The sequence below is a fragment of the Polyodon spathula genome, chromosome 23, assembly GCF_017654505.1.
Source record: "Polyodon spathula isolate WHYD16114869_AA chromosome 23, ASM1765450v1, whole genome shotgun sequence".
In the NCBI taxonomy this organism is placed as follows: Eukaryota; Metazoa; Chordata; class Actinopteri; order Acipenseriformes; family Polyodontidae; genus Polyodon; species Polyodon spathula.
Window position 1 is genome coordinate 14,899,785 of NC_054556.1, and position 27,680 is coordinate 14,927,464.

Sequence of the window (27,680 nt, forward strand, 5' to 3'; positions counted from 1 at the left end):
TGCTTGAAGGTTGTTTGCAGTCACGCAGTCAGTGCTTATTGCTTTATAGCAGCATCTTCAAGTACTATCTTATCTTCCCTTAGGCTCTGGATCTTCTAGAAGTTGAAGTTGAAGTTGAAGTGTGGGAATGTAACTTATTCCAATCAATGACTCAAACAAAACTCAAATTTAATAAGATAACATATTGTTTTTTTTGCCAGAACTGGAGAAAACAGGCTTCTCTGCTATCCATATAACATTAGTTTGTAATGTGGTTGTGGCTAAACTACACAAGGGGGGTAAAAAAAAAAAAAAATCACTGTACTCGTTATGAAAAGGTTTGTTTACTTGTTACTTGGCACAACCCTAGCAATTACCATAATTGAAATGTTGGTGTCTCTCTGCCCTCCCATAAACCATTACAGCTTGAAGTAATATACCTTTAAGGTTTAATCTATTTATGTAGCCTGCCCTATACATTACATATTTTCTGTTCAGCTGAAACATGATGTAACAAATCAGGGGTCAATGTCACACACACATATTCTGTGAATATTAAAATATATTTAAAATTCAAACACATTTTTGTGGAATAAGGAAATAATACAACTTAAGCCAATAGAAACACTGGCCAGTTTGTGCAAAAGCTTTTAATTCCAGTGCTTAGAACTATTAAACTATTAATCTGGTAAATTAAATCCTAAATGCTTTCAGTACATGTTTGTGCTTGATTATTCATTAATCTTTTCCTTTCATTGGGAGGCAAGGCTGCTCAAATTCAGACTCTTGAAATAGACTCAAACATGGCTTTGCAGAAATACACAGTGGGACCTAGTGCTTACATCACTTCAGGATAATACAGGACTGACTGGAGACAGCTTAGTATGACTGTAGCTAACAAAGTAACCCCAGAACTCTCCCAGGCGGTGTACTTTCATTCGTTATACCTGTCTCAGATATCCATGTAAACATGTATTTCTATTTTGTGGTACTACTCCTGGTTAAAGAAATCTCTGTTAACAAGCCTGGCTTTCAATTAGCATTGCACTGACTGGAGAGTTAAATTGTCCCCACCCCTTCAATGACTTCCTGTCAATGACTTTCCTGTCCTTACCAACCAGCTGCTTCCAAACTTTGTTAAGATCCTTTGAGTGTTTCTAAATTCAGCACTATCCAGTGATTAATAGACTTCTCACTGTACTATACTGTAATATATTCAGAGGGTAATCATCATGAAACACCAATTTGGATGGGCCACCCTATCAATGAAGGTCTCAACCTCGAGGAATAACGAATGCTGTGAGGTGCAGTGAAGGAGCTTATAGCCTGGTATCAAAATTAGAAGATTAATTCTAACACAAGGCAGTGTTGCCGAGTAGCAGCATGTCTTAGACCAGGGGTCTCCAACTCTGGTCCTGGAGAGCTACTGTGGCTGCTGTTTTTTGTTTCAACCATCTTTGTTACTTACTTGAACCAATTATTGGCTTAATTAGTCAAGATTAACATGTGTTCCAGATCATTAGCCACTGATGATGTAACGACACTTATAAAACCTGCTGGATAGGGGCTCTCCAGGAACAGGGTTGGACACCCGTGTCAGACTAACACAGGCTTGTATAAACACTCCATTAAGCCAGTCTGTGACTCCAGCTTACCATCTGGTTTTGAAGACTCAAGTGGACTGATCATGTTTTTGACACTCGCCAGACTCCTATTTGCAACAAAGCAATACAGCCTGCTATGAAAGCTGTAGAAAACGACACGGTGTAGCTGTCTTCCTAATTTAAATGCAGTTGATTTCGATGTTAATAATGCATTCTTTGTATTCTATCACATCTATAGTGGAGATTGGTGAGCACTGCTGATGGGAAGTAACAGGCAGTGCTGTTATGGATTCTGTCCCATCAGTGAGATTAGGTTAAAAGCTCTAGAACCACAAATGCAGATGAGCCCAGCTCATTTGCATAGTGGTAAGATGCTTGCTTGCAGTTTGCAGGGTCACTTGTTCATGCCCAGCCTCCACCCTCGTATACTGACACTGGAACCTGGATATCATAAATTGGCTGTAGCCAATCGCTGAGGTTAAGGGGGTAAGAGTGGAATGGGCAGTGTTGTGTGATACACTGCTGTTACATATTCTGTCCCGTTAGTGAGATTGAAAGATTTAAAACCACAAATGCAGACAAGCCTGGCTTATTTATAATGTAAATGATTTATTTAAAACACATCATCACAGGTATAAAGCAGAAGCCTCACACAGATTAGGAGGCAGTCTGGGCTCAGCAATTATGCAGTCACTGAAAAAGGAATTTGTATTGTTTAGTTTTTTTTCTAAAATAAAGATATAGATTGATACCTTGAAAACTGTCTGTCACCTGCCATGTTGTTTTAAAAAGATGAATTGGGAAAATAACGTAAGAATGTAATGTAATAATGTTCTAATGCTACTGCCCTAAGGAATCGCTGTATGAAAGCTGAATCTCGGTGTTGCAATTTATGGAGCAAAATGGCTAATCTGACAGATATTAATTGAAGGCCTACAGCAGGAGCTCAGTTAGCAGGTGCTACAGATTCCTACTGTTTTACAACGACAGATGTCACTGCAGAGAGCATACATTGTCGATGTGTTGTAAAAATACGGTTGTGAAAAACAGGATAGAAAAATATTTGGAGCCCAAAGGCAGAGGCCTGAAACCAAAGTATAAACCTGCTTCGACCAGTCATTATCCAACAAGTCCTCTAAAAGCTGCATACATTTCAAGCAGCCTAAGCGATCCAGACCAAAATTTTTACCAAAAAACACAAAAAAAAATCTCCATATTAAAAAAAAAAAAAAAAAAAAAAAACATAACAGCGTTAATATCCTCTGAAGAGGTCATTACCTGTAGATAACTGGCCTTTCTTTCGGCACGGGTCACCTAACAGTCACCACGGTCAGTTATCAATAATCACGTGATAGTCACTGCTTCCAACATCACTACATAAGAGAATGGAGCACATAGTTCTACAGCTATGGCCAAAAGTTTTGCATCACCTTATAGAATTAACACATTTTGCTTCATAAAGTCGAATGAAATCTGCTAAATAATGTTACTTTAACATATCGAATTACATACTCTTTCACATACCTCAGAAAAATGGACAAAAATTGAAAAATGTGACATTTCAAAATCTAACATGAAATACTGTACTACTATTCTGGCTTCTGGTAGACTTTTGCAATATCATTTTGTAGTTTATTTGATTACATGATGTTAAATAAAATATCTAAATCATGTTCATACTTTTTAAATGATGTCTCAATCCTAAAATTCCAAGTGATGCAAAGCTTTTGGCCATAGTTCTATACTTTGACAAGTCCACGCTCACAAAGCAGTCTGAAAAAAGGGCCTTTTGACAGCTCAGTATTGTTTGGCAACTGTAAGCACCTGTTATTTACTCATGGTAACCAGCATTTCACAGGGCTGAGACTTACTCCTTGAGAACATATCAGGAGAGGTCCCCATCAAGAGCTCTGTACCAGCATGTGGTCTTGTCAGTAATTCTCATTCAGAAATGGAAGACTTCAACCCATGCTATTTATCCTTTACTTCCATTTTTTTTCAGCTGTTTACTATCCACCACTAATGATGTACATCCTGCAAGTAGTTACAGTACCTACTTTATTTTTTTTAGTATTGCTTGTCCAAAGAAGCTTGCTAAGGACCTTTTTTGCCCTTTTGATCTTGGGTGACGTGGAGGATGTGTGTCTGGCCATCAGACTACTTTCTGTGTGTTATTTAAGTTTTCATATATCTATTGAAATGATTGCTCAATTATGATGGAACTTCCTAAAGACATTCTTTAGCACAAACTACTGTGTGTAACATAATCAGGGGTTATTTGGAGACTGTCTTTCTGTGCGCCGCAGTTACATTTTTACATATACAGTATCTAGGGAACCACTTATCTAACTGGGATGAAGCATATTCTGGAGGCGTTTGTCTGGCGCGATGAAACTAGGACCTTCTTTAGCACAGGTTATATAATATTTGTGCATGGGGGCAGCTGTCCATCTGTCTGTTAAACTCCCATTTTTACATGGTTACGGCTGTAGTGATCCATTTTTTCATGTTATTGATGGCTTTAATTTTTAATTTACAGCTACGGCAGGTGTCAATAATATGCATGTTAGTGTTTACAATACTATCAGAAATTTCTTCTAACTTCACAGAGTAAGAAGGCAAATATCTACATTAGTATGATACGTGCACGAAGAATGTCCTTACCAAGTACCATCATTACACATATATGTGTGGCATAGACAGGTGCATCTGTGCATCTCCATATTCTGAATTGTCAATAACAATATATGTAATGGATGAATCTGTTTTTAAGTAGAATAGACCATATGCAATACAGCATATCACCCAAGTCATGAGGACTGAAGTCATTTGTAGTAGATCTAGAAGTTCAATCAAACCCTATAGACATGGACAAAACTAAGGTATTTGTCTTACCTTGCACAGTCTGCTAAACTGATTGGTTGTTAAAAACAGCAGTTGATAAAAAACCGAACCTATCATAACTGAATTGCACTCCTATTATAGTCCTAACAAACATATAGTACTTTCTTCTTTGTATTGCAGTTTCATTCCAGACAGCTATCAAATCACAATAACAACAAAATTATTACTAAAATTGATAATACGAGCAGTCAAAGACTTCTGACATCCTGCCGATACGATCACACTATCAACTTGCGGATTACAGAAAGGCCTGCAGTAATTTAGTCGTACATGTGTTTATATAATAGATCTGCTTCTTCCTTCGGCAGTTCCTAGGGGGGTGAGTAAGGAGAGCACTCGCTGATCCTGTCCAAAACAGAAACTATTCAAGGTACAGATCCTGAAAAGAAGTTTAGGAGATATGAGAACTTTGATCAAGGCAGGCCTGCCTCGTGGTTGTCGTTCAGATCGATAGTTGCATTGCAGGGCTCCTCGTGTGGTCCTTGACCCTTTACTGCAGGTAATCTGGGAGCTGGTCAGCGGCACAGCGGAAGCCCAGGTTGGAGGCAGAGCTATCGGGGGTGTTTTGGCTACGAGCCACACAGCGATACCTGTAACAATAAGACTGAACACAAAGACTACTGTTAGCATTTAAATAGAAATAAAGCTGCTTAGAATGATTATTTAAAGTACCATATAAAAAAGTGACCACGACAGATGGTGCTATTTTAATTATTTGAAAAAACCCCAATAAAACAATAACATTTCTCGCCCTTTATACAGCCAGTTAAAGACGGTATGGTTGTGACTCCAATTTGCTCCACAAAGTCATTCCGCTAGCACTTCCATGCTCGTTAAACAACCTCGTAACTATGGCACTATAAAAGGGGAGCACTGTTTGTGGGTGAGCTGGGTTACAGTGTAAGCTAATTCATCTCCTGCTGTTAAAAGCAGGATCATTTTAGCCTCTAGTGAACGTCACATGTAAAGGCCACCACCCATTTTGCACAACTGGCAATTTCAGCTTGATAAAAGCCCAGGATTGAATGGCAGATGGCAGGTTAGGTCAGGACTGAGGTGCTTTAGCTATGACTTCTTACTGAAGCATGCTGCTGCATACTGTACCCTGCTCTGCATTTTAGTTTAACTTGAAGGCAATTTTCTTTTTCTATTGGAAAATTACCATTTTAAAAATGCATTCCACCACAAATTGAATGACAGACAGCAGCAAGAGGTACATAGCGAAACCGCTAGACACTGGTATGTCTAGGGCTTGGCTGGAAAGCAACAAAAACTACCTGCTGTAGACTCCTGTTGAAGATTAGTCAAGAACAGACTTCATACAAAGCTGAGTGTGTAAGTCGAAATTATGACCCACAAATACGTCTGTATGCACAGATTCATCACACTTGGGCAAGTGGTTCTTTTGCCTAACTAACCAGAGGATAGAGCTAGAAATAAGTAGGCCACCTTAACCTCAAGAATAGCGATACAATGGATTGATTGCTCTATAAAGAACAGTGCACAGACCATTAAACTATACAAATTTTACATACAGCACCATATTTAGACTAGTGGAATACAGCCGGCTTATACTCGTATAGCAGAATGTTTTTAATCACTTTTACCATAGCAACCAAGTTAAATTAGATCACGGGTCATTGGGTACTGTCACATCAAATTTCAGCACTGAGTAAGAACCGTTTGGCCACTATTTAGCACACAAGATAGAGATGATGAGCCAAAGACAGTCACCTAGCAACCCTATCATCACCACAGAGGTATTGGATCTCCATTCATTACTCTCTTGTTAAACCCTTATCATATCTGGCCGCATGTAACCTAGAAAAAGATTCTCCTTACGCGAATTTTACGGACATAACAAACCCCTTATATGAAGGAACAGCAATGTGTAAAACGATTGTTTAATGAATTCTCATGTTCTGGGCCATTGGCACCCTATAGCATTTCATTAACCCAAAAGTATTCAGAAAATCATTTATTTTTATATGGAAACTAGGGGGACAACCATTAATACACTGATTATTGATCATCTGTCCTTAAATTTTACTGAGCTTAGATTACATTTTGATGAATCGATGCATCGAATCAGTACCCAGTTTTAAGTCTCCTGTTGCAGGTTTGCATTAAAACCTTGAGTGGGAGTGAGCTGCTTCTAGTGCTAGTACGGTAGATTAGCACGTTGCTAGGATACACACATCAAGCCTACATTACGCGTTGGATAAGACTAATCAGAAGTAGGCCAAGTATTCATGTTTTTTTTGTTTTTTTTTAAATTAAGGCAACACTTTTTTTGATCTATTAAATCTACCAATTCGCTTTTGTTTCAAAGCATGTTCTGTTTGGATTATATGACAATATTATAGAAAAAGAAACTGAATTTAGTACGATAGTTACATTAGTCAGAGTTTGTGAGATTAATTAAAATGCTTTGCTTTTGGACATAAAATGTAAACAGTATTGAACAACCATAGTTCAGAAATTACTTCTGTTAAAATATCGTATTTTTAATTATTACAATGTTAATCTGATGCGGACGCATGCATATTCTGTTAACCCTAAGTCTTTTGTATTTCTTTTTTTATAACAGTGTTTTTAGATATTAGATCTTCTGTTAAAAAAAAAAGCTAGCGTTTGTTTATTTTGAAAAATAAAACATCAATGCATCGATTATCGCTGATAAATGTCTATGATAATCAAATCCGAAATTAGGGTGCCGACTGCACAAGGAGACATTTCCTTTTCAATTCTTATAAAATTTTAGATGACTTTTCCACTGATTCTCACCAATTTAGAGGTTCCCCACTACAGCTCAGGAGAACCAAAGGTCAGTGGGGTCCTCTGATCCCATGATCAAACTTGAGAGCGGATGGAGGATTAGGGGGAGCCCTGCAGGTGCCTGGCCAGTAGAGTCTGCTATAAGGTCCCTTGACTGTATGACTCACCCTGCCCACCACATGGCTGTGCATTTACCAGATGAGCCACTTGGGGGGACCCTCCAGAATAATTAAAACACCTTGTAGTCTTGTAATATTGAATCAGCACCACCCTGGTTTTTTATGGTGGCTTGATGCTATTCAGGCATCCCAAGTGCTCACAAGAATTATCATGAGAGATACGGTCAACTGTACATATTTAAAGCAGACTTACTAAATAAACTATAACAAACAGCTTTTATGTCAAAACATTATGAATATGGTCACTACTTTACTATTAAAAGAAAAAGGAAACATCATGAATTATTAATTCTGTTGGTGTTATATAAACCAGATATTGTTTAAGAGAAATGAATATTGCCTATACACCCTTCATGTTCTATTTATGGACTCAACAGTTAAGTTGCAATAAAAAGCATATTACTAAATTATATTTCTGTATCTTCAAGGGTTTAGTAAGCATCTGGAGAATTTCTTATCTTTATAAAAAGAAGGAGAGCTGAGCATATTGTCCCAGATACCAATCTGAAATGCAATAAGCATTTCTATTTCTGCCCAGTTCAAGGTCAAACTGCACACTAAGAGAATTAACTATGCTATAAACTACATTTCAGATAAAATTTGATTTCTTAAAGGAGACAGTCTACAGTTATTATAAACCATAGTCATTTATTTTTTTGTTATTTATCAAAACACTTCCACAAAGTCGGATCCAAAGTCGAGTTGCCGATCTTGGCTGGAGAACCGCAACATCCACTGCCTCAGTTCACCAGGTGAAAGAAGCCTAATCTTCAGTTCCCGAGGCGAGCGTGTGCTCCAGACACTGTACTGATCACATAGATCATTTGTACAGGCATCGGCTGCTATAGAAATGTTGCACTTAAAACAGATTTCACATTTGAAACTAGAAAAAATACATTTCAAACAGGCTAAAATACACACATAATAATGTTTTTCAGCCCAAGTATTGAACTTACTTCAAGACCCCCAGTTTGAAAACAATACATTATGGATTTTACTAAAGAAAACAAATGAGCTGCTTCAGAGTGGCGCATCCAGTAAAGGCACTCTGTGTGGAGTGCAGGATGTGCCCTATAGCCTGGACATTGCAAGTTCGAATCCAGAAACAGCTGACTGTGACCGGGGGTTCCTAGAGGGTGGCGCACAATTGGCCGAGCGCTGCACGGATAGGGAGGGCTTAGGTTGGCAGGGGAATCCATGGCTCTCCGCGCATCAGCGACCCCTGTGGCGTGTTCCAGACGCCGTTTCCCGAGTCGACAGGGGGGGCTTGCGAGTGGTGAGCCGAGGATACAGATAATAATTGGACATACAAAATTGGGGTAAAAAATTGGTGACGACTACATTTATATATAAAAAAAAAAAAAGATAACAAATGAGCAATACAAAACAGTGTTTAAACACAGGTTGTAGACAAAGCAGGCCAAACTTTCTTTTCAAAGCTAGTCTCAGGTAAGCTACCTAGTCTAACTGGAGAAAAAAAAAAGTCTAGACTAACGCTTATCTAGATAAATGCATCAGCACAGCTTCCTGCTCTCTGACTGCTGGGTTTATTGCACTCTACCTAGGAAGTGGGGTCTGTTGGTTTCTTCATTTCTAGGGGTCTTCTAGGGTAAGAAAACTCAGGAGTGTCTAATAGAGTGAATCAGAGTTTTAAAAAATAGTGAACAAGTAGGTCAGACATTTTTGGTTAGCTCTTCCATTTTGATAATTGGTTGTAGTAAGATATCATTAAAATTGTTAACAAATGGAGAGCAGGTTGCTGTTTTATTTCCTTCTGATATGATTAGAAATGTCTCTATAGTCTGTTGAAATACTATGTCTTGGCAGGTCTTTGAAGATTCATTGTTGCATGACACTAAAACATAATAGAGATCTTGTTACAGGTAACAAAGTTCAAGAACCACTAACATGAACCGTCAATTCCAAGATGTGATTATACTGTGTGCGGATGTTGGCAACAGTCTTGTATATTAGAGGTTACTTAAGTGGATTCTAATGTTAAGACCATTTAATTCATGACTCGATTTAGAAAACTGCCAAAAGTTGTAAGTTAATGGACTTGGATAAGTTCAGTGTGTCTTCTTTTGAGTTTTTGAACAAAACCACATGCTTGCTTGCTCAGCCCTGGCATCTTTGTGCAAAACGGCCTGGTGAGGCCCCCAGCGGTTCTTCGCTTGGGAGTTGATTTGATCAACCTTTAATCTGGTAAGCCACAGCTGCAATTTTCAGAGCAAGTTACAGCACTGGGGAAACCATGTAAAATGCTCTATACCCAGCTATGGCTCATCCCAGTGGGGTAGGGTTGATCAAATGAACCCCTTAGTAACATCCATCGGCAGAGCTATCAATACATACCTAGAGCCAGCAATGTAATCATGATCTACATGCACAGTACGGAAAATGTATGTCAAAATGGAAAGTGTGAAGTATATATGACAGATAGAGTACCAGATTCTGATACTCTCAATAACTACAGATAAAGGATATCGTTTTCATTGCAGGTTGTTAAGGAGAATGAAGTGTCATTGAACATTTTTCGAGAGGAGGCCATTTGGCCCACCTTGCTAATTTGGTTGTTAGTAGCTGATTGATCCCAGAATCTCATCAAGCAGTTTCTTGAAGGATCCTCGGGTGTCAGCTTCAACCACATGACTGGGGAGTTGGTTCCAGACTCTCACAATTCTCTGTGTAAAAAAGTGCCTCCTATTTTGTGATCTGAATGCCCCTTTATCTCATCTCCATTTGTGACCCCTGGTCCCTTTTTGAAGTTGGACACAACATTCTAACTCATATTTGCACATTATTATCTTAAGCCACAACAACTAAGGTAGTTTCCATGTCAGCTCTAAAAGAAAAGGCCTAACACAAAAAAACTATAAATGTATCACATCTTTGACTTCCTCCTGAAAGAAAACAAGATCACAGACATTCCAAACTCAATGACTCGTTACAAACGGCATTTTAATTTCGGTCTTGAAACAGCTTGTTACACTAGAGAAATGTCCCAGAAAATTTCTCTTTTTTTTTGTTCAGTCATACTAAGTAGTTTTAAAGGGAAAATATATATTTAGTAAATAAAATACAGACCACTATAAGAAAAGGGTGACATGCTTTGCAGGATGTCTTTCTGTGGAACTGGAGCAGCACCGCAGGGACAGGCTGAGACAGATGAGGTCTGTGAATCTACCACGGAGCACACTCATGATCCAGATTAGGAATGCTGTGTGGCAAGGCAGTTAACATTTGCTGTTTTGTTAGGTAAAATAAGCACCTTTAACTATTATTAAAATCACTCAATGGTGCTACTTTTAGAAATACTAAGAAACGTAATAAGTTCAGGTAAAAGTAGACAAATGTTTTAGCTGATGCCTTCATGTGTTACACTTGACTTGCCAAGGTATAGAAGATTTGGTAGTGCTTAACAAATGCATTTAAAATTAACAGCGTGAAAACTTGAATAAAAGGGCAAAGAAAGACTTCAAAACCCATGAACAGCAATATTAAGAACAAAATCCATAATGAGTGAGGCTAAATTAGTAGCTACAATTCAACCAAAACTGTTTATTTTTTGTCTTCATCGTTCAAATTGTGCTTGCCTTCTAAGGCCCTATTTTAAAGCAGGTGTAGAACAAAATGCAACTTTTCAAAGAGGAATAAAACAATTGCACAAATGCATGGTTCAACAAGTTGTTTAACAAGTTTATTCTGCTAGTTTTACATTGTTGAAATTGTTTTTTATTCCTGTCTGAAAACAGGACATTTGTGGACATTTAAAGAAACAGGTGTCATGTATACATTAACACTGTCTGACAACCTTTCTCATATGAAAATATTTATTTTTGCTATTCAACAAAAGTGAAACTAATTAGTTTAATAGTTAAAAGGAAACACCTGTGACTTGGAATTGTGGATGGTCTCCTCCCAGACTAAGTTTACTCACTATAAACTAACAACGCATCACAGTGCTATCACTCAATTACAAAAATAAAGCCATTCATACATCAAAAGATTTCCTTCTAGTGGCGAACACAGTGCTTTCTTTTGGACCTGACGCTAGCTTAATATATGAATATATTCACATCACAGCACTTACATGATACACTTAAAGACCATACATTTAAACTGATTAAACTTCCACAAGCTTGCAGATTTATTTTTCAAATTGTAGAACCGTTAGTGCTGTGATGCATATAATTCAACAAGCGCTATGCTCAGGTCCAAAAGCATGTTCATTTTAAATGAAAGACTGTATTTATTTGTTTAATTCTAAATAGAGGTATCATAGTGATGTGTATCAAAATACGATCACTGGTTAAGTTTGTAGACGTGTGTGAAATAAAATACTTCTGACAAAAAGGTTTCGTGGCAACAAGGCTTGTTTCAGATTTATCCCACATGAATTACATACGTTTAAAATGTCTTTTCACATAACAGCACAAACACAAAAGTATTTCAGAATCCTGTGCCTCGCTCTCTCTGCGTTCTGTCAAATGTATTTTTTGGTTCTGTTGTCCAAGTAACAATCCCAACTTCTTGTTGATGTTGTCTGTGCCTGTTTGACGCCAAGAATGGAGGCGTTGCCCACAAGTGTACGCGAGCCATCTCAGAGCAAAAAACAGACCAAAGCCATCGTACAGCCCCCAAAGATAATGTGTGGTGAAACGTGGTTCTCTCTACGTGACCCATCAGTACACAATCAGTTGCATTGTATTATAAGAGACTTCCCCACTGGAGCCTATTCGCAGCAACTGCAATTTAAATTGAAAAGTGTAGATTACAATGTCAATGAGGAAAAAGTTTAAACTACAACAGGTTCTATATAAACAGATTGGGAATGTGAATATCAGGTTTCCAGCTGTTTTTAATTTGGATTTAATGAGGTGTTTCATAGTGTTCGGTAGCTACCTCTAATCAAATTGAGAGTGCACTTTCTCTTGCACCTGTTTTAATCCTTAGAGGTCGGGTGTTACTTTTATACATGTGGTTATTTGACAGCGTTACACGTCCCCACGTGTTGTTACAACTGTTTAATAACATACAGTCGGCTTCGCTTTAACGGGACGCCTTGGGAGAAGGAAAAATATCCTGATTCAGCGGTTGTCACAATTAAACGAGATGCAGCTGAGATAACCTCAGTCACACTTTTTTTGTTTCTAAATGAAACGAAAAATAAGGAAATCACATCACATTGAGTCAATTATTTATTTTTTTATTATTTATTTTTTTTTTTTTTATTATTTCTACATGAAATGAAAAACAATGATATCTTATCACAAGGCGAGGCACCTGCGATGTTGACACGCCAACTTTCTTTGCAACAGCAGCCTGAGAAACCACAGGGGACTCCAGCTCCTTCAAGAGTTCGATGTGGTTTACGTCGCAGCATAATCACGTACTCACTGCACTGTGCTACGCGACCTGTCTAGCTCTGAAAAGCGACCTCTGTTCATCATTTGAAAATACAGTATCCCAGTGCACTGATAGTGTAAAGATTGTTGCCCACATTGTCCAACAGTAACACAGCAACAACAATCCATGATGTGGTACGGAACAGAAAAGCCAGAGAACTTGATATGTTTTATTTCTACAGCACAGATCTCAAACCCCACTACTTGCTTTTCAAGCAAGTGTGAATTACAAAACTTTGCACTGTTCCAGTATGGTTTGATTACGCATTGCTAAACCATTTATACTGCCTAAAATCTAAGCTTCGGTGTCCTATTAATAGATTCAATATATTATTAAACAATGCAGTGTTTCCATCTTAGGAGGGAAGTAAAAACAAATGACCAGTTTTTTGATTATAGGAACCTAGCAGAGCTATGTTACTGAGTTCTCTCGAACTCACTGCTGGTCCTGTAGTTTCTGATCCATAGGGATGCTATGGAGTTCACAATCTTGTTTTTTTAAGTGTCCTGTTATTTCACTTCCAAAAAAAGCAATTTAAACACATTTTTAAAAAAAGTTTATGACATTGTTTAACTATAAAATGACAAACACTTAAAAGAAATGTTTTGACTAGAAGTCTTTTGAAATATCTTTTCTGTGGAAATGAGTTTTAGTTCACATTCTGTTATCCATGGAAGGGGAAAGTGGAAATGGACATTGTACAGGTAGAATTCAAAGTGAAGAGAGAAAAAAAGCAGTGAAAGGCAAATAAGAAATAACTTTGTGATTGGTTACGTGGGAAATGCTGGTGCAGTGGTGTTATTTTGTTTATCTTTATGGGGTACCAGTTATTAGGTGTTCTTTTAATTATTGTTCCCTTCATTCTATCTTGAAGCATTTACAGTTAAAATGCCTGTCATTGAATTTACAAAGCTGCTTCTAGTGTTTCTAGCTCCTGAGATGTTTGGGTGTCAATCCACCCAAGAAACCCTCTACCTTGTGACACATGTAGGATCCTCCTTTTTTCACCTTGTCCTTTCCTGTGGCAGGACCCGTCTGAAAGGAAGCACGAGATAAGGGGAATAAACAACAGAATATTAAAATGTAACGATAAGATCTTCTGACAGACACTCTGTATATTCTCATCGGAGGCATCTGTTGCATTACTGGAACTAATATATATATGTATTTAAAAAGCCTTCACAAACTTGTGTCTATGTTTTCATTAGTGTTACTGAAATTCAATGTTGGAATACCAAAATAAACTTAGATTAAAATGATACATAGTTTAGAATTGAATTTTATATTCTACTAAATTATTAGATATGGTCAGAAAATAGACACACATCTCTTACTAATTTACCTGTTATGCAATTTCTTCAATAGACTGATATTACAGGTGTTTAGCAGGTCAAGGGTGAAATTCTGAACAAGGAATGAATGTGTGGCAGGAAATGGCGTCGCAGTGACATCAGACCAGAAGAAGGAAGCACACACAGGTCAGGTAGCTGCAGTTTACAGGTGCAGCGCGCACCGTTTATTAAATAACACAAAATTAAATAAAATATTTAAACAGAAATAAACTCTGCTCACAGAGCACAAAAATAAAAGTTTAAACAAAAATAAATCACGAACACAAAATACAAACATAGGTCAGGCTGGGCGATCGCCATCACTGTTCCTATAGATGCTGTTTTTAAATGAATCTCTCTTCTCCTCTCCTCTCCTTCTCCCGTTCTCCAGTTCCAAACACCCACACGGAGTGCAGAGAGCTGCAGGTATTTATGCATGTGACCATCTCCCGATTAGCAACAAATTAATCACTTAATTAAATTCGGGAGATGGCCACCTTCTGCAAGAGTTTTATAATGTGGATGGGGCTTCCCATCTATGCTGCAAAACAATAACAAAACTAAAACACAGCTGCGCCATCATACAATAAATAATAAACAAACAAAACACACGGCGGTTCGCCGTCATCTATAAACAAAATAAAACACAATATAATAAACAAATACAAAATAACCCAGGGACGGACGGGGAGACCCCATTCTAAAAATAAACCAACAATACGATTAAACAGCAGGGCTTACTTACCGCCCTGCTACAGAACGTTATTGCAAACTTCTAACCTCACTTCTAAGGTAAGAGGAGGAACAATTTAAACACCCAGCAGATCTGTCATGTCAGATCAGTGCGGTCCTGGCTGTTAGTGGTGTTTTGCGAGGTCTAAACGTGTGTCCACATCCAATTAAGCTGGACCATGATCTACAGAAGCACACTATGAACAAGCTTTTCCACTGTGGGTTAGGCAGAGTGTATTCCATGGCTCCATTCATTACAACATCTGTAAAAACGATAATGAACCTGATCTATTAAAGCAGTGTTTGCTGTCTCTTCTAAACTAATTAGTATTTTGCATGTACTTGCATCCCAGCAGGTTTGCTTGAGAACCACTGCGGTCTCAGCATCCTGCTTCTAAATTGTGTTAGCCCAACGCAATACACTGTGTGACGAATCAAACCAACAATTAAAGATACAGAGTCAGAGTCAATGGTAGCCAACAAAACAGTATCATAGACTCCAAACGGATTACAGAGATACATGCCCATGAATACTGAGTGCATCTTGAATAGCTCTGCAATGACTAAATCAGTGTTGTCTTCAGTTAAAGATCAAAGAATCATGGTTATACAGAGTCCTAATACTCCCTTTTTATTTGCAATCTGTGCTATTCATTTTAGCTGACTTAACCAAGTTCAACTAATCAGTAGCCCCAATGGCTTCTCAATGTGAAACATACAACATAAAGCTTTGAAAATTCAGGTTAGAGAACTGTCATTTATGGATTACCAGCCCTCCAGACACTCCAGCACCTTGTGAAGTCTCTGCTAAGTCTTGTCAAGTTTGAGATCAGGGTCCTGTATAAATCCGCTATATCGAGGGCCACGATATGGTGAGAGACCCATAGAAAAACAAATAGGCTGACAAATAAATACTGTACAACCATGCCTTTGTTTTATAGGTGCATCAGGGTCCAGTATAAATCCACTACGCAACCTGCGTTTTAATTCGTACAACGGCCGGTAATTGCCTCTCATCAACTTCAGTCTCCAGTTAATTTCATAATTCCTCCTCTCCTTTCTCAAATGCACAAACTCTCTGGATTGAAAGAATTCATTCCCAACAACAACATAGGAGGCTTGTTGCTAGGGAGCTGACGTCACTGCCTTGTGGCTTTTGCTAGTGCATTGCTGCTACACGTGAACACCTCATTGGCTAAAATAAAAACCGCTTCAGCAAGTAGGTATTTAATTTGTTTTGTGTTATTGTGCAATAGGTGTGTATATGATAACAGTATGATAGTAATGCTTTGTTTTTAATTGTTTTATATATTGTTGTTTGTGATGTGCAGTACGAAATAAAACAAACAGTAATTCTAAGTGCCTGTGTATATTGCAGCTAAGGAATCCACAGTATAGCAAGGGGCAATATAACGAGTGGTGGGTGTACTTGTAAATAAACTTGGGCCCCTGTGTTACAACCGCAACCTCCTGTGACAGCCCCCTAATGACATTCTCTTAACAACAGAAAGGCATCTACAGGCCGACCACCTTCAAAAACATTTTTTCTCACAGGACATTTTCAAAGCAGGCATTACTTAAAGGTAGGCCCCAAAAACTAAATAAGCAACACTATTTTCATGTCCTTCTCACTTCTTAGAAATGGCACCACAGACCCTCCTCCCCCTCGAGGCAATTTTAAGAAAGCTGTTTCCTTAAATTTCTAAAATTCCACCTGAAAACCCACACAATCTCCATTTCAATGTTTATAGCAGATTAACTTTAAACCTCAACCTGCAATCAATGATTAAGCACTTGGATTCTTTAGTTAAACAAACCACAGTGGAGCTGCCAGGACTGCCAGACAGCTGCAGCTAGCTGTGACGTAGTCAGGATTTTCACTGAAATGTTTAAACTGGTAATGATCTTGCTTTCCCTGAACCCCATTCAGATAATAGGGCCCTGGTGCTCAATAGAGGCTCTTGAGCCTGCAAGACCTTTGTGGACAGGTTTTATTGGAAGTAGTCAGAGCAAGACCCTGGTCAGAAAGTTCCAACATATTAGAGAAGTGGGACTTATACACGTGAACTGAAATCTTCCACTATTAAATTAACATTAAACCAGGGATGTTTTGTGAACAAAAATAAAGCACTCCTGGGGCATAATAAAAGGGGAATATTATATCAGATTGAATGGTTTGTAAACCTGAAGTAAAAAGGATATGTGGGAAAGATCTGTATCACAGATATGTCCCATGACAGCGTGGCAGTGAAATAGTTCTGCTGGACGCTTCCAGTAATGGAACTTTCTTGAGAGAATCATAGAATACAGCCGGTTACCAGCTGTCTACAATGGATTAAAACAATGTGGCACTGAAATGGTTTCTGAGATGAGAGGCTTTGACACTGTGGCAGCAGCCGCTTTAAAAAAGAACTGGCAAAGAATTGTGACATTTTTCAAAAATGGCCCTATTCTCTTCACTCGGGAATGTACTGTTCTGTCCAAATGGCTTGCATGCAAATAAACCCTTTCATATTGATTTGCATACTGTGTACGGTATGCTGTGGTAGTGCACAATACTGTCAGTGTGCATTACACAGAAACCACAACCCAAAGCAGCTTGGAGGTATGTGCATGTAAATATATACAGAGCAACTCATAATTCACACAGTTTTGTTGTTTTGGATAGTTTCAAATTCTACTTAAATGTTGTCATTATTGAACAACCCTCCAATAGTCACAGAACACAGATGTTTTCCCGTTGCATATTCTCTTCCATGTACACTCCAGTTTGCGTGGCATTCTCACAATGTTATCAGAGTTATCAGGGATTGGAGTCGGTGCTTTATTATTGCTAAACATGCTACCACATGTTAATGGTACCCAATTTCTTTGAATAATACGTCCAAGTCTTATGTAATTCCTAAGTGCGACACATCAAGAAATCAGAGATAAAAGGGTAAGTTTAAAAACATATTTAGCATGACTTTAATGGCATGTTCCACAAAATGAACCTCACAAGTAAATTGTTATTTTGCAGGATTATTTCTAAATGCCAGACGGGTATGTTTTTAACCAAGTGTTAACTATCGCACATGCATTGCTTTATTAATTGTATTTAAGCAGCTGTTTGATGGGTTTAATTAATCAGCGACATCTGATAATAAATAGTTCAAATGCCAAGGGCATTGAGATTGAAAATACAGTATGTTGTTCACATATCTTGGTTATACACTTTTCAAGAGAGACACAGTACCTTTTGGCTATTCTTGCCACATCATCAATTCAAAACAGCAATAGAGATCATCATTAGATAGTAGTTTAGGTGAAATAAAGCAGACCCTTTCTTGTGCTGGTGGATGATGGTTAGCGATAATGTTTGTGTATTAAATTCTCTCAAGCACTGTATGCAATACAATGGATGAGATGAGAAGGCTTGCAGAGGACAGTGCTGTTCAGGGTTGTTTACATATGGAAATTATTACTGTTGCTGACAATAATTTCGGACAATTAATTCTCAGCTTTTTTCTATAGAGTTTGTCCAACAATTTCATATATGTTAATATGCCGTGTGGTGGATGTCTGTTATTGTGTAAGAGATGGGATCTCAATATCCACCATCAAAAGAATCTGAGAGGGTGTGGTGTAGTCCATTTGGCGTGTAATGACCTGGATGTCATCTCATGCAGTTTGGCCGTACAACGTAATAACTTCTTATAAATGACAAAAGCATATCTTGTACCCAGGAACTACTATGAAACATTTTGCATTTGCCATTTGTTCCATGCATGGGATGGTATCTGCACAGGATTGGAGGTATTGGGATCCTGACAAATCCATAGTGATTGGTTGATTTCTCATACGTGATTAAAATGCGAGTTCAACATGGCATCTTCCAAGGTTTCTGCTGCTTTAGCAAATAACGAAACACAAAAGCAAAGTAGTGCAGGGAGATAAAGGTCTACATCTACCATAAAAACACACAGAAATATGTACTTCAATTTTGTGGCCACTTGAAAACAATGTACAATTTGGACAAACATTGCCAGTGTAAAGGGATCCTTAAGAAAACATTATTGTTTTACAATCAAGAGCCAAGCTTATTCTTGTATCTAAAAGTGCTAAGCAAACTTTCAAAATTTGTTTTTTAATACTGGTCCCTCTTTTCTTCAGTTGAAAACCTGTTGGATCTTTACTTTGTTTTGTACTTCAATTAGGAATATGCAGATATTTCAAAGATAGATAATCCTGAAGACCAGTATGAAAATTTGAAGCATTGATGAGCACTCCTTTAAGAAAAGGTTTCCCTGAAGAAGTGACTTGTTAAGCTTATATCAAGTAACAAGCTTTCTACTAACATAAAACTTTTTACTTTTATTTATTTCACTGATGAAAACTAACAGGGTGTTTCTGAATATCCAAATGACCTCTGAATCTGAGCAATTTGAAGATGCAATAGTTGAGATGTACTTCTGAATTGCACCCTGGATGTTTTGCTGAATTGCACCCCGGATGTTTTGCTGAATTGCAACACAGATGTTTTGCTCAGGTGCCTGAAGCTGCCCTACTTAACCTAGGTTTTAGGTCTCAATTCCCCTAATGTAAATTGGTATTGAAGTAAACCGTGTCATTGTGGAGAAGATGGATCCGGCAGAAAACCTCCTTCTGAAGGAATCACAGCTGTTCGGTCTAACAGGAGCCTTATCTTTTTTTGAGATGCCCAGGTTTATAAATGCTTTTAAAGCGGTATAATAATAATAATAATAATAATAATAATAATAATAATAATAATAAACAACATAGTTAACTATACAGTACAATAGATTTCTGTGAGGACAAATAATAATTAAAAAGCTGTCATTGAAATGGGGATTGTGTGGGTTTTCAGGTGGAATTTTAGAAATTTAAGGAAACAGCTTTCTTAAAATTGCCTCGAGGGGGAGGAGGGTCTGTGGTGCCATTTCTAAGAAGTGAGAAGGACATGAAAATAGTGTTGCTTATTTAGTTTCTGGGGCCTACCTTTAAGTAATGCCTGCTTTGAAAATGTCCTGTGAGAAAATGTGTGGCATGTGTCAGACTTCACTTACGTAACTCACAAACAAGCTAAAATACTGTTTAAATACAATTTACTCCTATCAAGAGGGAGCTTGGAGCTCACTAAGATTTGTTTAAATTTAGTTCTAGTTGTTCACAGCACTGTCAGAACTGATATCGGGAGATCTGCAAAGTGATGGTAATATATGTTAGATAAGATTTACTGAAATGATTTTGTTAGCTATGTACTTTAATTCCCCTCACTTTCTTCTAACTGTCTTTAGTCAATTAGCTAGCAACTGTGTCAAACAAAAACAGACAAACGCTCTGTTTTTTCCCCATTGTCACTGCCTTTAGGAATACTACAGTGGTATAGCTCTTGTACATTAGCACTAGTACATTTTTATAGCAGCACTGCCACATCCTAGCTCTGGACAAATCATTTCATCTCAAGTTTGCTTTTTTTCTTCATACAGCCAGGAACAAGTAGAAATCTTAAGCTGGTAATACATTCCACAGAGAAGTATATAAAGATTTTTCTGATATTATTTATAAAAACAAAAACCTGCCCTTAAAAAGAAATGCAGAGCACAACCACGGCAAGAACTATTTTATGGCAAGCGCTGTGCTGGCAAATGTGTGCTCTTTTTATTACTTTGATGAAAATATTTCTCCAAGAACATGCCATGAACATAACCCGCTTCTGTGATTGTACAATCGAGATCTAACAGGACTGCCTGGTGTTTGTTGTTCAATGATGTTTTCTAATGGCCTGGAAGAAAAATGAAACTTCAGTGGCAGACTTTTACCTGGGTGCATCCACTATGCATCTTTGCTTAAGCTGTATGCATCATTTGTGATACTTAGTTAAATTACAACCATATAAGACAATAAGCAGGAATGATTCTTAACGAGAGAAATCTAGTGCTACATGCGACATTTCACTTGTAAACTATCAAGTGTTTTTGCTACTGTTACCACTCAATAGGGTAAATCCATAGGTCCAAACCGAGTATCTGCACAAATCAGTCTCTGTCCGATATGTTCCCCTTATTTAGATGCCACAGATAAGACAATTGTACGTGATTTTCTTTTTTTTTTAACTTTTGCAATTCTTTATATTGTGGTCTTACAAATAAATGATGCAGCACATATTTAATTATACTAAAACAAATGCACTAAAATTTCACTGGCTGCCTGTTTCCCAGAATAACATCTACTGAACGTTCCACAAAGTTTAAACACTGCCTGTATGGATTACATTTCAGTGGAATTGGCATTTATAAACTAATTCACCTTCCTCTGGTAATCTCCTGATAATAAATTAATGTATAACCTGCCTCCCGCTTCCTTTGCAATGTAAGCTGATTAGGTAACTTCTTCAATCAGTGTAAGCTGGAGAGATCTGGTACTGCCAGCCCACAACTCCGACAGAGATCTGGTACTGCCAACCCACAATTCCGACAGAGATCTGGTACTGCCAGCCCACAATTCCGACAGAGATCAGGTACTGCCACCCCACAATTCCGACAGAAATCTGGTACTGCCAGCCCACAATTCCGACAGAGATCTGGTAATGCCAGCCCACAACTCAGAGAGAGATCTGGTACTGCCAGCCCACAATTCCGACAGAGATCTGGTACTGCCAGCCCACAACTCAGAGAGAGATCTGGTACTGCCAGCCCACAACTCAGACAGCGATCTGGTACTGCCAGCCCACAATTCAGACTGGGGGTCTCAGTTTGATTGGATTGATCTCAATCTGTAGAAGGAAACAATCTTGGCTGACATCAACTGGATTTTAAATCAGTCTTAGAGACATATATGGAAATGATTCAGGTGTCATAACTGACTATTGTTCTTGGTTGTGTTTTTCGATCTGCACACTTACTTACTCCCATACCTATTGCTGCTTGACCCTAAGCTTACAGTCTATAGTTGTTTTATACCTGTGTGCTGGAAAAACAACCTGTTTTTCAGGGAACACAAAAAAGATACAATATCCAAAATACATATCGGAAAGGACTTTGTTTTAAAATAAGTAGGTTTCCATTTAAAAGTACTGTATTTGTTTTGTTGGTACAGTACTATATTTTCAACAGAAGTAGTATTTTAATTCAGAATGATATGATTCTGGGGGCTCCCGAACAGTGCATCCAGTAAAGGCGCTCTGCATGGAGTGCAGGATGCGCCCTATAGCCTGGAGATCACAGGTCTGAATCCAGGCTATGTCACTGCCGACCATGACCGGGGGTTCCTATGGGGCGGCGCACAATTGGCCGCGCTAGCGACCCCTGTGGCTGATAGGACACCTGCAGGTCTGCAGTGGAGTCATTCAGATCTGTGTTGTCCTTCGGTACTACAGGTCTAATGGCTTCGCTGTGTATCCGCAGTGTGAAAAATGACAGCTTGGCAAGAACACATTTAGGAGGACGCCTGGGGAGTTGCAGCTGTGAACCGGGATTTAATAACACAATTGCCGTCCCAAATTTGGGAGAATCCTGGGGGAAAATCATTGGCAAACGACTAAATTAAAAAAACAAAACAAACAAAAGAAAGAAAAAGAATATGATTCTGAAAATATCACTTGCCAAAAGAGATGACTCGGGGACTGTAATACAGTATATACTTTTAAATCTGATATGTATTGTAGCAGTATGTAACATTCCCCATTAATGACAGAACAGCAAAATGAAATTAAAATGTTACCTGTGCACAAAACTGTGTACAACATAAAAAGTAATCCAAGTTAGCAAAAGATAAAAAGCATTTTCCAGAATTAAAAAAGTATAGAAAGTCAGTATTCATAATTGCAGAATATAGTGCTCGATAAGGCCCTAATGTCACAGTTCACTTGCAAATGAAAATGCACAAAAACAACTAAAGATAAAAAAATATATACATCGCATCTAAAACTGTTTAATGATTAACTGTTACATTACCCTAGCTTGTCTCGTTCACTTTGTTTTGGCTGCATATTTCCGTCATTATAAAAATAATGGGGATTGATTTTATTGTTAATAAAAGGGCGGTAAAACGCAACTGACTGTATGTGTGTGTGTGTGTGTGTGTATATATATATATATATATATATATATATATATATATATATATATATATATATATATATATATATATGATCCTCTCACTCTCACGGTTCGTTGCCCCTTTTAAAATAGACCCAGGACACAAAAATTGATTTTTTTACAGCGCTGACGCGCACTTTTAATAAACACCAATCAAATAAACAAAACAAACAAACCCCTATCTCCTTCTTTGGAGCACTAACTGTTACACACAGGATTCCCTCACTATTATCCCAGACAGCTAAGCTGTTTACCGGTACCCAAAACATAAAACTTACACAGGTTTCCTACAGCACTTTACCTTGACTGCTTGGAAGCAGACCACACCTTCTGCCTCGCTACGCACACCAGCAGCCCCGAACAAACTGCCTGTCTCTCTTAAATACCCTGCACCTGGCTCTAATTTACAACTACCACCAGGTGCAGGGGATTACTAAACAATTAAGCAATTAAACAATTAGACCCATATGTACATTCTCACAAGTTTTAGCAGGGAAGGATTTTAACCCCCTCCCTGGTACCTTACAATATATATAATTTAGTGAGCAAGTTGTCTGAATGAGGTTGTAAAGCAACAAACCCCCCAGTTGCACTACTGTTTCAGGGCACCATTCCACTGGTGCGATGTCTTGCATATTACTAGGTGGCGGTTATATATTCAGGAATCCCAAGATATTTGGTGAGTAAGGAGTCCGAGTGAGTAAAAATTGGCAATAAAATCCCAATCCTCTGTTATGTAAATCATTTGTTGTTACATGACTTGTGATGCACAGAGCAGAGTGAAATTAAAAACAAAGAAGGCGGCATTAATAACCTTTCCATGCTAAGTAATTACTCCTTTCCCGTTTAAAAGCACTAAATGGATACTAGATGAGCAGAAATGTCACAAACTCTCTTTCATGTGTAAAACACAAGTGGCTTGCATTGGGCTTTGTCAGTTTGAATTGGTGTAGAAAGTAAAACATGGAGACCGACACAAGCAGCCGGAGGTAAACATTGTTGAGGCTTCATATCCTTTCTAATGTTAAATGAGCCAGCTGAGCAAACATGAAACTGAGCTGTCAATCAACCCCTCACTTCCATCGTGCCCCTGGTGGTAGGATATGTCTCCCTGCTGTAAAATTGGGCACACAAAAGAAATAGCTAGAAATTAAATGTCTCCAATTTTATGGTTCAACTACCAAGCAATTTTGTTACTGTGAGTAACCAAGAGTCACTGTGGGTGAAATATCTGAAGAAAAAAAACACTGTTTCTTTACAATCAGATTACACTGATTTTTTAAAGTTTTAGCTACTATTAATGTTGATGCAAATGCCATACAACAATCCTGAGATATCAGACGCATGTTAACAGTTTATCACTTCCACTGCACGAATGTTGATCACTATTCTTACTGGTGTATTTAAATCTACACCAAACTTGGGCCAACCTACTCACTGATACTAAATAGACTGAAATCAAGATTTTTTTTTCAGTAGATTGTTGAACACAGTACTGTGTCTTTTGACCATGGTGGTAATTAAACTTTTTAAAATATTGAAAAGCATGAAAGTGATACAGTGTGTTCCTTAGAGCACATCCATTTTCCAACAGTCTGTTAAGATCCACAAAAATCCACATTCATTTTCAATCAGCTCTGCTTCTTTATTCTGAACTGTAGTCTCACTTGTCTGAAGTCACTACCACATCTATACAAATTAGATGTATTCTTATACAAACACAACTGAAACAGCGAAACAATACAAGACACTGATGATTTCATTTAGCAATATTGCCAAAACATGGCAGAAAATGACTGAGGCAAGCCGGGCAACGCATTTCAGGGGTCAGACCCACACAGTAACATTAAAACCCACAGACCAACTACAGTCATTGCACAACCCACAAAATAAAATGTATATGCAAGATCACTGTCATTATAAGCATATGAGAGTATGTGCAGAGTCCATTCATTGGTTCTTAATTCAAGTTACAAATTATATAACTTAAATGTGACCAACATTATTGTTTTCTTTTATTGATTTGAAATGTAATTTTAAATCACTTAGGCCAGGTTTGTTATTGTCCAAAATGTTTCTTGAGGAAGGGGGATACTCCTTCTATAAATCTGGGCTGTTAAGGCAAAATCAAATTGTAAATTTGAAAGGGGAGGGAAAAGCTTGTTGTGAAATGAACACATTAAATAACAGGGCTGTTGGTTTCACTGAAAACCTGCCGACAAAAACATCTTAAAAGGGAATTACTCAGAGAATCGAATCATTGCTAATCAATGAAAAGGAAGCGGTCCCTACCGGGTTGCGAGTCTCGTCAGTGCTGTGGTGTACACTCCACCAGTCTGCTGTCCATTCCCAGGCGTTCCCCACCATGTTATATAGACCGTATCCATTGGGAGGGAAGGCAGTCACCTGGAGGGAAGAAACAAGATCGTTTTCATGCAAACAGTCAAATCAAACTCATTGATACATTTTGGATAATGTGAAGTGTAAAATGTCCAGTTGCCTGGAGTATTACTGTTATTAGATTGGTAATGCAGTATTGTGGCCAGTGGAGGGTGTTACAGGCGTATTTTATTAGATTCAGTTTTTAATCCGAATTGAAACTGACAGTTAGGATTGCAGCGTTTTAGGATTGTATCGCTCCAATACAAAATGGAGGTTGTCAAACCTCAGACAAGGGCCGTGTTGATACCTGTATAACCCATAATTATCGCTAGATATACAGTAGGCAATCTTTGACCTTTGTTTAATGTCCAGTTGCAGATTGGATAATTGACTTGAGAAGGAAAGACGGCAATCGCAATTTCATAATGGAGCAAGATGCGATCTACTTTTACAGCTCCGTTCTCACAATGCAGTGTAGACATGTCGCATCAGGTTACTTTCGAACACATTCAGCCACACAGTAACCATTTCAGGCATGTAGGTTTTATGTGGTTACGACATTTCCTTCCTCGGTAACAGACTTGTTTTTTTTTTTTTTCTACACTGTTGAAACACTTTCATTCTTAACACTGAGAAAAGCAAACAAGTTAGTGTGGTTCAGCAGGGAGAACACACAGCCGACTGAAAGCAGTTTAAAAAGGGCAATGGGTTATGCTTTCATTTTGTACAGATTCAGTCCCGAAGCACCGACTAGAAAAGGAAGTCAACCTCAGAAACTGGTAGCCAACTAATGACAATCTCCGATTTCAACACAGTAGCAGAGCAGCATTTTACTACTAGCAAAACTACAAAAAACAGACATGTTTTTGTGTTTAAAGTGTACATTAGCAATGCCACTATTTTATATAATAGAATTCAGCTGTTTGAGAGGTGGACACAATTAACAAGTAACATATACATTACCCATAGTGACGCTTTGCATACACCTACACACAAAGGCATGACGTAGTTACGTTTGGGGACAGCGGTACACGGTTTGGGCGGAGACCCACAGGGAAAGACAGCTGGGTCCCTCAGGGTTCAGTAGCTTGATAAACTGCTTTGTTTCGGAGGATGAAATTGCCTTGAAACGATGTTATGCATTACTCTTCAGTCCTCCCGATTAGTATGCAGTGGTGAGGTGACATTTCAATTAGGCATTTCAAATTGGGTAGAAAGAAAATACCGTGTATGTCAGCACGATATGCTGAGGGATAATAAACAATTTAAACTGATACTTTATCCCATGCCCTTTTCTTGCCTTTTTCAGTAATCAGTTCCCTGGGGTTACAAAGTGACTGGTGCTAATGATTGTAATGACTGCATGTCACAGCGAATTTCACTGCCTCAGCTCTACAGAACCTGACAAGACATACAGCTTTGTACCCTCAGATAGAGCCTGCCTAATCCCCAGATGTTTTAAATATACCAGAAGGTGACTCTGTCACAGCAATGTATTTATATCACTGACTAGAAGTATAATTACTGAGCTTCTGCATATGGCGATGCTTGTCAATTCCAAAATTCAGAGGGATTAATTAACAAAATGAAAATACATGTTTGCTATAGCATTTTAACTTTAAAAAAAACCAAACATTTTATTCCACTATGGATTCAGCACACTGGAGCAGCTAGCTGCTCAACTGAAGCCTTCCACTTTCAACAGGCAGTTTACATGAGAGATGGTGTTTTTAGAAGCAAGTATTCCACTACCGAGTCAGTAATTTGGTATTTTAACAAAACAATGCAGCACACGTTTGCTTTTTTTCTGAATGGCTATGTTACTTTAATATAATAACTGTATTTTTTTCTTTTAGCTATTGCAACTCAGCTAGTTCAGCGTGTACATTAAATCCAAGGTGGATTTCCGGTTACATATTTTGATGATTTTTGTTCATTAAAAGCCTTTAAGTTTTTGTTCCGTGTACCTAATATTTATTTTCAGTTTAAATCTAAAACTATGTTTGAGTCCCCCTGCTAGTACTAGTAGTTTTTTCAGTTTGTCTGACAGTACTCCTCTCTGTACTACTTTGAGTCTGTAGACATCTCTGAGGTGTTCGTATCATTTTCCGGTTGGTTTTGACTTACACATACTTCAATCAACATGTTATTAAAAATGCTGAAATTTAAACTATTTCACAACATTTTGTTACAATCAAAACTGGAGGAGTCAAATGGTTTGTTTGTAACCGCATCACAAAAACAAATCAAACAACGAACACGACCCTCCCTTTCAAGCACATG

The 27,680-nt window shown here is 38.1% G+C and overlaps 1 protein-coding gene across 2 annotated transcripts in view; it reads right to left on the reverse strand.

Moving 5' to 3' along the window:
- Window positions 1-3,245: 3,245 nt before the first annotated feature.
- The window catches only part of LOC121298163 (formylglycine-generating enzyme-like), a 44,235-nt gene continuing 19,800 nt past the window's right edge, over window positions 3,246-27,680 (reverse strand). The window contains exons 7-9 of one of the 2 annotated variants that reach the window (XM_041225075.1): window positions 25,308-25,421; window positions 13,829-13,888; window positions 3,246-5,091 (exon numbers count right to left, since the gene is read on the reverse strand). In XM_041225075.1, the coding sequence (XP_041081009.1) occupies window positions 4,978-5,091; window positions 13,829-13,888; window positions 25,308-25,421 (288 nt within the window). In that variant the 3' untranslated portion in view covers window positions 3,246-4,977. The remainder of the gene's footprint in view (window positions 5,092-13,828; window positions 13,889-25,307; window positions 25,422-27,680) is intronic. The other variant, XM_041225076.1, reaches the window with a different exon arrangement.